Source organism: Eumetopias jubatus, unplaced genomic scaffold (genome assembly GCF_037043125.1).
Source record: "Eumetopias jubatus isolate StellerSeaLion01/CBP00866 unplaced genomic scaffold, mEumJub1_p1.0 scaffold_16, whole genome shotgun sequence".
NCBI classification, from domain to species: domain Eukaryota; kingdom Metazoa; phylum Chordata; class Mammalia; order Carnivora; family Otariidae; genus Eumetopias; species Eumetopias jubatus.
Genome location: NW_028274822.1, coordinates 40,054,652 through 40,069,093, shown reverse-complemented (window position 1 = coordinate 40,069,093; position 14,442 = coordinate 40,054,652). Strand labels below are relative to the sequence as shown.

The window sequence follows — 14,442 nt, the reverse complement described above, 5'->3', positions numbered from 1 at the left end:
CTTATTTATTTTGGCTAGAAATAAAAAATAAATGAAGAACAAGTCTAAGGAAGGCGAATATCCTCGTATAAACTGTGACTTTCAGAAGAAATGGTAGCAGTTGACGATCAGAAGTTCTGAAGCTGACCTTGTTCTCTTCAGGATGCCAGCTAGGCTCTTCCTCACAAAGTACTGTAACTTTTCTTTCCTTCTCTATATCGTATGTTTTCAAGGAAAAAGAAGTGAAAGGCTTGAAAGTTGATTGCACTGGAGATATATATATATATATATGTATATATATATTTATATATATATTTTTACAACGGATCCTTTGGATCTGAACATACAAATAAATACAAAAACAACAAAGATTGCACTTTACTGTAGAAACGGCATTAGATTCCAGTACACTCATCTATCTTGACATGCTCCACGGTGAAAGCTTATCACCAAGGCATCTTTTAATCTGTGGCTTCCCCACGTCATTGTTTCGAATGACACCTTTGTTGAGGGATTCAACGCACCTCTGGGTGATTGAAAAATATTTTAGGCTAGTATTTACTCCTAACTGTTGTTGTTCCAGCTCTGAAGGGCTTGAACATCAAATTCATGTTCCTTCCCATTTTGCTTTGTTGACTGGCCGCACCGAAAACTATCTCATGCTTTCCTGACCTTCTGCTCCTAAATTCCTCATGCTCCTAAAGACAACTAGCAATTGCTCACCTAACTGAGCTCAGGCATCTTTGGTGATAACAAACGAATATGATGAGTTGGAGAATAATCAGGGTGAGTCATGTGCTTTTCTAGAGCCAAATCTAGAGCCATTTCTAGAGCCAGAGGTGAGGAAGAGGGAGAAATACTTGTTAAGAACTATTGATTCATTCCTTTGGCTCTTTTAAGTTGTGTGTCTTAGGCGCAGAGAGACAACTGGGATTGTACTTAAAAGAAATTATTCTTTCTTTTCATCCCTGAATTCCTAAAAGCAATCTCCCAGTTTCATTATGGGTTAAGTTTGGGTCAGATGTGTTATTCAACAGAATCTCTTCAATATTGTACGAGTGACTTTGTCAGTCCTACCTTTTGAAAGAAATGACAGGTGTGTTCACTACTTTTTTATATACTGTAGAAAATGAGAAAACATGAGCCTCTGTGGAATGAACAGTGACATAATATATTTTGTTTTAATCTTTCCTATGAAATTGAGGACACAGATTATGACTGGCTGGCCTAGAACCTACAGGGCAGAAAGCAATTGCTACAAGAACCAACATCTTTCTCTTCTCTGATCCCATGAGGTGCTGTGAGGGGCAGAATGTAAATGAAATGCAGATCTATAGAAACAAACATGTTCCTCTTTAATCTTATATGATTTTCTACAACTGTGTTGCCTATGGAGTCTGTGAAGTCGCCACAGGTTAGGAATATAGAGTCAAGTGGCAATTTCTGTGATGCAGTAAGTATTTTAGTGGGTCAAATTCTGAATCATTCATGAACACAATATCCCCAAAACTTCAACATAGATCACATGCAGGTAGACTACAATGCACAATACTGATCTTAGGTCTCTCTGGGGGCACTCTTCTGTATTTTATCTTTCTCCTTTTGAAAGTTAAAATCCACGTGAGGAGTTTTTGTAAAGCTGGGGCAAGTTAAAACCAGTCTGAAGTGGAAGAGTCTGTCACCACCGCGCGTTTGGTGTGATCCAAGTTACAGACACGGTATCTGTTCAAGAACAGGTCTTTTTCTTTTGTAGTTATTTGGAAATATCGTTAGAAACCAAGGATGGGTTTCGGCAGTTGTACCATTAGAATGCACTGTTCCTAGCATAATAGTGATGTCACCTGTCACTGTCTCCAAGAATGTGATACTGTTCATTCCAGGGCTTGCTGGTGTTATTTGTTGTAAGGTACGCAGGCGGGCAGGATAACCGTTGCACAGGCTGGGCCTGCCAGAGGTTCTGCTACATCTCCTTCCAGTTCTGTCCAGGTGCCTTTTTCCGGACAATAGCATATTGTAGATGACTTGTAGGCCCCCTGTAATGGCAGAGCAGGGGGCATTTAGGGAAGAATATTCAGAGAAGTGCAATGACCATCTTATTGATCACATTTACGTTGGAAAGAAAACATCAATTCTCTGCTCTTGCTAAAAAGTTCCAAATGAAAGCAGTGGATTTTAAACTGGTTTATTCGAAAGGAAAATTTGAGATTCACAAGATTTCAAAATCTGTGTGTGTGTAATTAATAATAAAAGTCAAGTGCCTACAACACCTAGATGATCAACAAATCCTTCAAAATAATTGACCAAAAATTGGAATTTGTCCAGTTGGTTTAAGTTAAAAAAAAAAAACAACTCATCTTCAATTTTCAAATAATTTCAGTAAATTAGATTTGAGATTGTTGCCTCACTTTTCCATTCTTATTTTACTACCCTAGAGAATCAGAGCTGGCATCCAAAACTAGCTTAAAGTAAACTGGAAAAGTGGGCTTGCCAACTTCTTTGTACATTGATTGATTGATCGATTGACTGATTGATTTTCAAGTGGCCACATGAGAAATAAAAAAATGTCTTTAATCTTGTTTCCTTTGTTAACGTCTAGTGGTAGTGCTTCTGTAGCATTTCCCTTCTAGAACCAGAGCTGTTAGGTTTTTATATCAAAGGCAAAACCCAAAAATTCCAACCAACCTAGTCATCAGTTTTTGAAAGTGTACTGCTGGTGTCTGGTTCCAAATGCGTATGCTTTGCAGCTAGTCCTGTGTACCAGCGAACCAAGCACAGGTCTGAAGATCTAGTTATTTATATATCAATCTATATTTGCCTCCATATAACTAAGATCCATTGAAAACTCCCCCCAAACTATGTAACAACCTTGTTTGATGCAAAACAAATAAACCCCCAATTAGTCTTACAAAACCACCCCATAACTAAGAAAATATAAAGACAGTCATCATTTAAAAAATGAATACGTTGACCACACAGCATGTGTGGCTCTTAATGTGATGTAATTCCAACTACATGGCCACCTCCTCAGGTGTTCTTGACAAAAGAGAAAAAAAAAGGGAACAAAAGAAATTTTAAAGAGAAAAAAGCTGAGCTTAATTATTAAGTCCTTATGCCTAGCTTCCCGTTTTATAGAAATACAGAGACAGAGACTGTTTTAAATGACATTGCAAGGTCGTCATTTGCCCCTTCCAAAATGCCAGCTATTCTCTATGATAACTGACCCTGGTTTTTGTTTGTTTGTTTGTTTGTTTGTTTGTTTGTTTGTTTCTACGAAGTTAATGGTATGGAGGAAGAAGTGGAGTGGGGGTAATTTTCCAGACTTCAAGAGATGGATGAGATACAATAATCCAATACAAGTGAGACTGTTGGGTCCTGATTTGAACATATCAACTTGAAATACACATTTCAATAGGAAACATTTGAATATAGATTAGATATTAAGGAATTATTGTTAATTTTGTTGGGTGTGATGATGGTATGTTTACATACGCAAATAATTTTTTTAAAGATAAATACTGAAGCATTCAGGGCGAAATAATATGATGTCTAGAATTTGCTTCAGATTGCTTCAGCCAAAATTTTTAAAAGGAAGGACAGATAAAGTATGGCAAAATCTTGATGGATGTTGAAGCTGCATGCTGGGTTAACGAGAGTCCACTGTACTCTCGCTTTTTGTGTGAGCTTGGAAATTTTCATGATAAAGATGGGGCAAAGTGAAAAGCAATGGCAAATTATATATCCTAAAGAGAATTTGTAGATTATTTAACAATTTCTAGTTTTCATGCCTCCCTGGTCAGAAACTTTTCGGACAATTCACACAATTCAACAAACTATGCAAACAACTTCAACAGAACATTTTTAAAACCACTCAGTCTCATTTTTAGTTGGAAAGCCAGAATCACAAAGGCCTGGGAATAGAAGAGAAGTGGAGACCAGCCACACTTTGGGATACAGTTGATCAGAGAGCAAGCCAGCTTGACAGCAACCATGCTGATTCTTTTTTATTACTTAAAGTAACTTACTGCTTGCATACAAGCGTGATACTCTTAAACTTTTTTTTTTAGATTTAATTACATTAATTTTTTTGAGACCGCGAGTGAGAGAGCACAAGCAGAAGAGGGAACAGCAGAGGGAGAGGGAGAAGCAGGCTCCCCGCTGAGCAGGAAGCCTGATGTGGGACTTGATCCCAGGACCCTGAGATCATGACCCAAGCTAAAGGCAGGCGCTTAACCGACTGAGCCACCCAGGCGCCCCCAAACATCACACTCTTAAAAGGTTTTTGTGTGGATGGTAACACACATGGAGGGAAACATAAAGTAAGAAGAAAGCAGAAACAAGGAGGGTGAGGTAAATGTGGACACATACCATGCTCCAGCTGTAGCCGCCCACAAGGTAGATGCTGTCATCGAGCACTGCACAGCCAGGACCACTTCGACCCTCCAAAATGGGAGTTTGGAGAATATTCCACTGGTCACCTTTTGGGTCATAGCATTCCACGAGCATCACATCAAGGTGGGAGAAACCTAAGTAGCAAAATGGAACCACGTAAGAATAAACTCTCAGGGTCCTGATTCAAGGCTAGGCCTTCTTTTTTTAAAAAAGCTTTAGATCCAAGAAATAGATAATTTTGTCTCTAAAGGGACAAAAGTATAAATTTACTGGTGAAATTGGGAAACATGTTACAGGGATAGTTATGCCATTATGTTCATTTTACAGATGAGAAAACCGAGGCGCAGAGAGAAGTAATGACTTGAATAAGGCACGCAGCCAGCAAGTAGACAGGCTGAGGTTTTTTTTTTTTTTAATAATTTTTTATTGTTATGTTAATCACCATACATTACATCATTAGTTTTTGATGTAGTGTTCCATGATTCATTGTTTGTCCATAACAAACACCCAGTGCTCCACAGACAGGCTGAGGTTTAAACTCAGGCAAACAGGCTTCAGAGCTGATATTCTTACAGACTAAACGGTATCATTTTCCTAAATGAATATTTAACTCTCTCAAAATGTTTTATTTAACTAAAAACATGGTGTTCAGCTCTTTTACCTTTTTAACAGTTTATGTTTATAAACAACTATGATGATGTGAGTGGTTTCCAATATCTACTAAGGATCAAGGTAGAGTAGGGGGCTAACTTCTGCTGAGGGCTTCTCCTCTCACCTCTGATGAAGTTTCTCAGTGGCTGGGGCAATAAGCAGGTTACAGAGAACAACTTAAGTTCTTGGACTCCACTGGGGCCCTGCTTTTAATTTAGGAAGTCAAAAAATCCGTAGGGGAGAGCTTCATGGTCACCGAGCAGACCAAATCCTTGGTAATATTTTTCTTCTATCTAAATGCATGCAATGGCTATTTGCTAGCTGACAATTCCAATGCATACACTAAATTAATCAACTTACTGGGCTCTCCAAAGTAATTGAGAAGATAGACCAAAAAGAATAATTTTCATTCTGGAAGAGGTGGACAAATTCTTTCAGGCCACTAACTTCATACGTAAAATAAATCACAGCTTTGGGAACAGGAGAACAAAGGACTTACTGGAATTCTGTGGCATATTCCTTTCCTTTACCATTAAGATTATTGATGATAATATATGTGGATGAGGGTTGGGGCAAATTCCCAGTTCTGGAATTCCAATGGCATCACAGGAGGGTATGTGTGCCTTCTCCGTGCCCAGTACATATATTACATATGTGGACTGTAAGCCTCACAAAAACTACCGAGGAAAGGACAATGATCCCACTTTTATAGACATGAGGTTGAGTGTCTTGAGTGAGACCACACAACTAAAAAGGTATGGATCTGGGACCCAGATCCATACCTTTCCCTCTAAGCCATAATGCCTCCCTGAGCCAACCTAGTTTGATGTGTGTGTGTGTGTGTGTGTGTGTGTGTGTGTGTGTGTGTGTGTATGTGTTATTTATCATTTAGGTTGTCATTCCCCAAATCTTTCTGTTCTGGTACAAGCTCAAGCACTAAGAGTTCCTAGAATGTTTAGTCATTATTATGCAAAAGAAATTAGCAGAAGTCACATTTTAATGTAGAAAGCTACAAAGTTAATACTGCATACAAATATTTTGATGTAAAGGAATGGTGTATGGATTGAAATAAAGGAGTACCAGTGAGAGAGAAAAAGAATAAAAAAGGAAGAATTACAGCCACAAAGATAATCTCCCACTGAGGAGAGCACAAAGACGAGCAGCGTGGACCAGGATATTGACGTTTAGGACTGAATGTGAACTTGGAAACATTTCCATAAACATTAAGCCTGTGTGGCCTTTATTACGAGAGGGGTACATATGTATTAGGAAATCCAGACAGGAATGTCTACATTGAACCCAGTTTTTAGACGGGTGTACTATGGAAAAATAAATGCACAGATGAGCCTCAGCTACCACACTCGGATAGCCTGTTGCTCATTTGGTTCAATTTCAAGGATCATGGCTGGCCAGAGCTGGAGGAGCTTTTAGAGATCAACTAGACCAGTTTCTTCATTTTCGGGTGACGAGAGACTGTGGCCCAAAGAAGTTCAGGACTCTTCTCAACACCAGAGTTCTCTCTGTTTCCCTGTCGCACCCAGGGTGCTGCGCATGAGCATAAAATCACACACGTGCACAAGCTACAGGAAGTTGTGGTCATAGACATATATGGAGAAGGAAAGGAGCCAAACAAAACTCTTAAAATACTCTGTTTTAAATATTTTTTATTATAAAGCAAACAGAAAGAATTTGAGAGTCATAGAAGGTTTGGTATTCAACTCTTCAAAGAAATAATTCTAAATTTAGACATGAAATTCTATGAAATGTTCTCGTTAAGAAAAATCATGTATTAGCTTCTTTGTGCCGCTATGACTGAAGTTCTTTATGATTACTACAAAAAACAATTTTCTGGAAAAAATTTATTACTATAATTTTGGGGATAAGGAATAATTTATTTTACTGAACTCATTGTAACAACAAATTGTTTGTGCTTTAATGCTCTCGTTTTTTTACTTTCTGTTAACATCATTATTCATTTCTTTAATCTGTGTGGTAACTTAAAAATAATCCTGTCTGCAGAAGAGCTAAAATAACTGCCTGCCCAAGGGTCCAGCTAATTTACACGGAGTCGATTTTATTTGGTCAACATGTTTTTTACTTGGTTAACTATGATTATCTAACGAGAAACCCCCTTAGCAAGAAACATGAGATGCAAATGATACTGTGATTTCAGAAAAAAAAAAAGACCTTTCAAATGATTTCCTCCAATTGCATACAAGCGATCATTCATGACAGCCAAAGTGTGGATGGCGCGTTTTGTGTTCATATCTTGTTTTCGAGCCCAGACATCCATCACAGGGTCATAGCAATATAGCCAGGGGACATATTCTCCATTGTGCACACCCCCTGTGAATGAAACATATACATACCAGTCAAGAAAGGGCCTTGGCACTGAACTTTGTAACAGAAAGTAGAGGAATGACTTGCCTGAAATGTATATTTTCCCATTGTGCACTGCTCCTGCGTGAGCCGCCAGAGGCTGAGGCAAAGAGGACACATAACGCCATTCGTTTGTTTCTAGGTTATAGCACTCCACACTGGACAAATAGCCGGTTTCGTTCCTTCCACCAATAACGTATAAATGTTTGTCCAACCGACATGCATAGAAACTGGCTCTTCTACAATGAAAACAGCAACCCACCGTAAATCACAAAAGGAGCTCAGTCAGGCCAAGGAGGTACATCCTGCTTTAGAAAGGGTTGCAGGAACTTGGAAATCACACACACAGCTCCCTTCTAAATCTGAGACCTTTACAGTAATCATATGCATTGCCCACTCTGGTTAACATTTTTGGTATTAAAGTAACAATAGAGGAGAAATTCACCAACTCTGTTTCAGCTCCTTTTATCTTGCTTTTTTATACACCATTAAAATGTTCACTAATGTTTGGGATATTTGGTACCTTGTAAGGATATCACAGCTCAGTAAGACAAAGTGAAAAATGAGGTAGATAATGTAACAATAATAAATTATCTTGACATTCACTTTTTTCATGGTCCTTCAAGGGTCATTGTTCCCAATTTGTAAGAGAACTACATCATCAAAATTTTTCTTCAATTATCATTTTTTTTTTCCTTCTCAGTACTACTGCAAATAGAGAAACTTTTGTGCACTGAATTTAGTGTTGAAATTTTGCTCTTACATAACCTATTGTAGGAATTTTAGTGATACGGTTTTTGGTGTTGCTGTTTACAAAGCTACAGGATATTTTTTAGTCTTTTCCAGAGACGCAATTTATTAAATCTTCCCATTACGCCTTCAAGGGCCAAAGACACCAGCTGTATTGAAAGGACCAATTCTGAGGCAGACCATAAGATAGGAGTGAGATATTGAGGACCTGAATTAGAGTTTTATGGAAGACCCACAAGGGCTGATGCCAAAGGTATTTTAAAGGAAGATGTAAGACTTGGGAACTAGTAAGACATGAGAGCTGAGGGAGAACACATGTTCAAAGGGGACTCAGAAATTTGGAGGGTGACTAGGTTGATATGTTGAGCAAGTCCTTGACCCTTCGCTTCTTTTATCTTGTTGCTGCTACTGGAATAATATACTTTATGGGGATAACACATGGTCCAATACTGAGTAAGTACAGTGTTTAAGTGCCAAGCCCCTCAGAGAATATAATTTGTTTGATGACTGTATGGTCTTCATAAAAATTAGTGCCAAGACTCTTGGGCAATGTGAGTAGTAAGATCAAGAGTCCCTAGAGCTTTTTATCAGGAGATTTTCCAAGTTGTGTTTACAAAGTGCCAAAACCTCTGGGAAGCAGTATACAGCATCTTGATTAACAGTTTAGTCTCTGGAAGAGATTGCCTGGCTACATGATTTATTGGATGTGTGACCTTTGACATGTGCCTCAACCCCTCTCGGCCTTGGATTGCTCATCTGTAACAGGGGGATGTTAATGGTACCTTCCTTACAGGGTTATCTGAAAATACATATGTAAAGTACTATCGTAGTGTTCAGCATTTTGTTCATGCTTTGGAACCATCATTACCTAGATAAAAGAGTTTTTAGGGGCGCCTGGGTGGCTCAGTCGTTAAGCGTCTGCCTTCGGCTCAGGTCATGATCCCAGGGTTCTGGGATCGAGCCCCGCATCAGGCTCCCTGCTCAGCGGGAAGCCTGCTTCTCCCTCTCCCACTCCCCCTGCTTGTGTTCCCTCTCTTGCTGTGTCTCTCTCTGTCAAATAAATAAATAAAATCTTTAAAAAAAAAAGTTTTTAAAAATCAGCCATTACCCAGATAAAAAAGTTTTTAAAAATCCGCCATCAAGATGTCTGCAAGGAAACTTTTCCTAGTAATATTGTAAAAGACAGTTAAATTCTTTGTTTGTTTAGGTGATTTATTACTATTATTGGTAATGGTATATGTTATAGATGGTGATGTATTCAGTTTTGTTTTAATTTTTTCCAGCTTTATTGAGGGATAATTGACAAATAAGATTGTAATATATTTAAAGTTACACTGCAGTGATTTGATATATGCATACATTGTTGAAGGAGTCCCACAATCAAGTGAATTAACACATCCATCACCTCACATAGCTACTTTTTTTTTTTTTTTTTTGGTGAGAACACTTAAGGTCTACTCTCTTAGCAAATTTCAAGTATACAGTACAATATGAACTACAATCATCATGTTATACATTAGATACTTGGGACTTTTTCATCTTATAACTGAAAGTATGTACCTTTTGACCAAGCTCTCATTTCCCTCATCCTCTAGCCCCTAGCAACCACCATTCATTCTGTTTCTGTAATTTTGACTTTTTTTTAGATTCCACATAGAAGTTTGGAGAAAGGTATTTGGAAGAAGCTTTTAGTTGGATTATCAGAGCAATCATTAATCTAAAAATTTTGAGATTTCCTGTTACAGAGAAGTAAAAACCCATTTAAATATAATACAGGTTAAATATAATGTTAGGTTATAAATGCTAGGTTAAAAACAGTTGCAAAATTAAGTGCCCACAGATGTCCATTGCTTCCTTCTGTTTCTCTAACCAGATTTCCATTGTTCTCTTATTGAATATGACAGGGTCACGGGTGTCTTACAAGTGCTTTGACCTTCTCAGTGAAAATGTTTCATTGGAAAGACTGACATGTCTACAAGAAGAGACCGAAGGAACACAGATATTTCTTTAAACTGTGGACACTAGAGTAAGTCAGTAACCCTCTTCCATATGAGGAATCTATAACAAGTCTTAGAGCCTCTGAAATAATTTTACTAATGGGCCAGCTTTAAATAACTTGGATTATGTGGGCTGTAAGATGTTGCATTCTTGTACGTGCTATATACTGGTCTAGAAGAGAAAATGCCTGTTACTCATGACAAGTATGAAAACCCTCCATTAAATAAGTTTAGGTAATGGAGAATAAGAGCCAGACCTCTTCATGGTAGTGTGAACTCCTTGCACCCTAGTCTAAATTTCAGTTCTCTCACTTTGTCTGTCCTGGTTCCTTCCTTCCTCAGTGACACAGAGCGAGCCTGTCAGAACTTGCTCTCTTTTTAGCCAAGATTTTCTTAATTTGATGCTTCATGTGTACTCCTAGCTTTATCCACACAGTGTCACTGTTAGGATCTAAATGGAAAAAAAAAATCAGTAGGTTTCACTTCCTGACTAAAAGTGCATTTTTATGTAGAAATTCCAATAGGGAAGACTCTGAGCCTAGGACTTAGCCCCTTGCATGCCCAAAGCGAGAATTCATGAAATGCATTATAGGAGCACTGGATAGTTAATGGTCTGTCAGCAACTGTGAACCTTTGCTCCAGGCTAAAATTTTACCATACCAGGTCTCTCTTGGGAGTGCTCCCTGCCGCTCCACCCCCCTGCCCCCCCCCCCCCATGAAGAACCACACAGGATTAGGCTCTCTGGGGCTTTTTTTGGAAAACTAAATTCCAGATTACTGAAGATTTTTAAATGGGATTACACTATTTGTATTTCCAATTGTTCATCTCTCTCTCTCCTCCAGCCCCTCCTTCTCCAACGCCAGAGGCAATATTCAAAGCATTGTGATAAGTTAAAAAAAGACTACCAGCAACTTCTACAAACATACTTTGAACCCTGCATATTGTACAGGTCTTTACTAGTTCTTTCTGACCCTTAGGGTGGTCAGTTTATATACTAAAGCATGAGACTGAAGTACTCAATTAGCTCAATTCTTGACTTTCACCATCAGGTTCAAATGGCAACAGATTTTTCAAATAGAATTTCACGTTGTTTCTTGTAAGCCTTCTAGAAACAAAATATTTAAATTTGGAAACAATTTTTTATGTATTTCCTTACTCTGTGAAATAAAAACTTACTCTGTGAAATATAAACTTTGTTGTTAGTGCTCTCCAAACTGCTTTTTCTTTCTCGTCTTTTTTTTTTTTCCTACACTAGCTAGGAGGTAAGATCTCCATATAAATAATACCTAAAATGTCTATTTTTACTGGAAAATAATGTAAAGTCATCAAAGCGTTTCTATTGATCCTGGTTTCAACTTTTAACCTCTTTTCACTGAAGAATCAAATCCTACATCTGAGACCAAAACAACTCAGTAGCATTACGTTTAAATGTATATTTTCCTGCAATTATTTCATAGGTAGCGGGGATACAATTCGCGAGTTAGTTTTGAGTAAACCTAGAGGCAGTGTGCCCATTGCCCTGTTGGACTGGGTGGGAGGGGCATATTTGCACTTTTATTATAGCACTCCTTAGGAAGCTCTGATTGGGTAAGATATCCTAGGAGTCTGTCCAGCCAGCTCTAAGAGTGGGTTACCCCGGAGGTGGTTTTCAACATGTTTCTATTATTCTCAGTTTGGTAATTTCTCAGCATAACCATTCCTCCGCGGTTTGGTAGCAACTAATGGAAGGGGGGAGGTGGGGCAAGTTCTGGTAAGCCTGATTCATGATCTATAAAATGCAGAATTAACTCATTGAAATGTTTCAAGAAACTTCTTTTTGGGTCTGAAGCGTGTCTCTCATATTTTCTTCTTCTTTTTCTTCTTTTCTTCTTCGTTTAATCACCAATTAAGCCACGCCGGTCACTGATCATACTTGCTACTTAGAATGGAAGCTTGGCAATGACAGAAAAATTTCATTTTAAGCTATGGATTGCTACCTGGATCAACCAACGCATAGGAGATCTGGAGCTAGAAGATTGACTGGGCATTTGTGAGATCTGCCTTTTCCCGCTCAGCTCTATAAGGAGCTCTTTATTTGGTCTACCGAGTTGATTGTTCTAAATCTAAAAAAAAACTTCTCTTACTAGGGACCTGACATGATATACCATAATGACTTAGAAAGAAACGTTAAACAGTCCATCCTGTCAACGGTGGCTGCCAGGCGCCAACAGACCATGGCAGGTCTTTTTATCAGGTCAATGAGCTGCTAAAAATTGTCTAAGTAGGACCCTGCCATGATAGGCCATAGTGCCTCAGAGGAAGTCATTATAGAATATCAAGTAAACAATACACATTTAAAAAAATTACTAATTAGGTTTTGCAGCAATACTTCTCATCCTTAGGGGCTCTACAGTGAGATAATTGACCGCGACGTGAGTTATGCCTCCCAAACCGAAGGCATGAAGGTTAATTATCATGGTGTGCAGCCCCCAGCAAAGGGGACTGTGGTGATGAGATGCTGCCATTTCAAACATATTACTGATATTTATTTTAAAAATATATATTTTTTTAAGTAAAACTTCTTGGGATGGTTTTGATTAAAGGGTAAAGTGATGCAGCCACAATAAGAGCAACCAAGAAATAACCCCAAAGGGAGAGAAACAAGGCACACTGGAGAAAGTCATCAGGAGGCTACCATGCATACAGGTATGTGCAAGACGGGGGGTGGAGAAGTTTGTCAGGGTATTAGCTGACTTAAGAATAATTTCTCGAGGGTGCCTGGGTGGCTCAGTTGGTTAAACGACTGCCTTCGGCTCAGGTCATGATCCTGGAGTCCCTGGATCGAGTCCCGCATCGGGCTCCCTGCTCGGCGGGGAGTCTGCTTCTCCTTCTGACCCTCCCTCCTCTCATGTGCTCTCTCTCTCTCAAATAAATAAATAAAATCTTTAAAAAAAAAAAAAGAAGAATTTCTCGAGGGCGCCTGGGTGGCTCAGTTGGTTAAGCGACTGCCTTCGGCTCAGGTCATGATCCTGGAGTCCCCGGATCGAGTCCCGCATAGGGCTCCCTGCTCGGTGGGGAGTCTGCTTCTCCCTCTGACCCTCTTCCCTCTTGTGCTCTCTATCTCCCATTCTCTCTCTCTCAAATAAATAAATAGAATCTTAAAAAAAAAAGAATAATTTCTCGAGGTACCTTTGAACTACACATTCCTAAAAGTGTCTGTGGTCCTTATATTGTGCCTCATCATTTCCAATGTATAGTTTTTAGTCTCCTGAAAGACGGTTTTAACATATTTATAGGGAAGAGAGTGTTAGATACAGAGTTTTCTCCTAGCATTGCTGCAGTAATGCACATTTTTGAATCAATGATATTATCTGAGAACTTCCTGTTCACTTGGAATTTATGATAAGGATCTAAGTTGATCTTAGCATAATCTAACTGAATGTTTATAAAAGAGATGTTAAGGTGAAGAGTCATGAGGGAAACAGGAAAGAAAATTATTTCTTCAATAATTCAGTTGAGAAGAAGAAATAAGTTGCAGCTTATTGTTATTATATCAGATACTTTGCTCAAGAGGATGCTGAAGTATTATTTGAAAAGAATCGAGGGCTCAAAATTTATTTTTTTTAAAGATTTTATTTATTTATTTGACAGACAGACAGAGCCAGAGAGCACAAGCAGGGGGGGAATGGCAGAGGGAGAAGCAGGCTTCCTGCGGAGCAGGGAGCCCAATGCGGGGCTCGATCCCAGGACCCTGGGATCATGACCTGAGCTGAAGGCAGACGCCCAACGACTGAGCCACCCAGGCGCCCTGAGTGCTCAAGATTTAGCATGGGAATTTGCATGTGCAGGTTAAGATGCGGCCTCCTGTAGGTAACAGCAGGAGAGGCAAAATCTGTATGAATGTAGTAGCCACTTACCCCTTGGCAGCCGGGAGACAGGCGTGAGATTCAAACCCAAGTACATAAAAAAAAAAACAAGATGACAGCTTGCAAAACTTTTTCTTTTTTTAAAGCTAACAAAGGACCTCTTTTTGAATGTATGATGGGAGGATAGTTGAGAGGGCAAACGTCAAGGATTTGAGTTAGTGAGACTGGAAAATTTAATACTTGCAATTTCTGCATCAAAATGGATACCACCGTAAGAATGGTGTTTTATATTTATATATAGGATTTAAGTATATTACCACTGAGAAAAGTGGGAGGGGCGGTGAGATTTTAGCTCCACTTGCCAAAAATCCAAAGCAATGTAGTAACGGAAGACAAGTCATACAATTTTTTTCTTCCTCTATTAGAACCAATAATTGACTTTTTGATTATT

At 38.8% G+C, this 14,442-nt stretch overlaps 1 protein-coding gene across 1 annotated transcript in view; it reads right to left on the bottom strand.

The window, feature by feature from the left end:
• Nucleotides 1–358: 358 nt before the first annotated feature.
• KLHL14 (kelch like family member 14) overlaps nt 359–14,442 on the bottom strand; it is a 95,145-nt gene continuing 81,061 nt past the window's right edge. Inside the window, exons 5-8 of the mRNA XM_028098334.2 lie at nt 7,447–7,637; nt 7,207–7,365; nt 4,345–4,502; nt 359–2,012 (exon numbers count right to left, since the gene is read on the bottom strand). Of these exons, the coding sequence (XP_027954135.1) occupies nt 1,872–2,012; nt 4,345–4,502; nt 7,207–7,365; nt 7,447–7,637 (649 nt within the window). The 3' untranslated portion in view covers nt 359–1,871. The remainder of the gene's footprint in view (nt 2,013–4,344; nt 4,503–7,206; nt 7,366–7,446; nt 7,638–14,442) is intronic.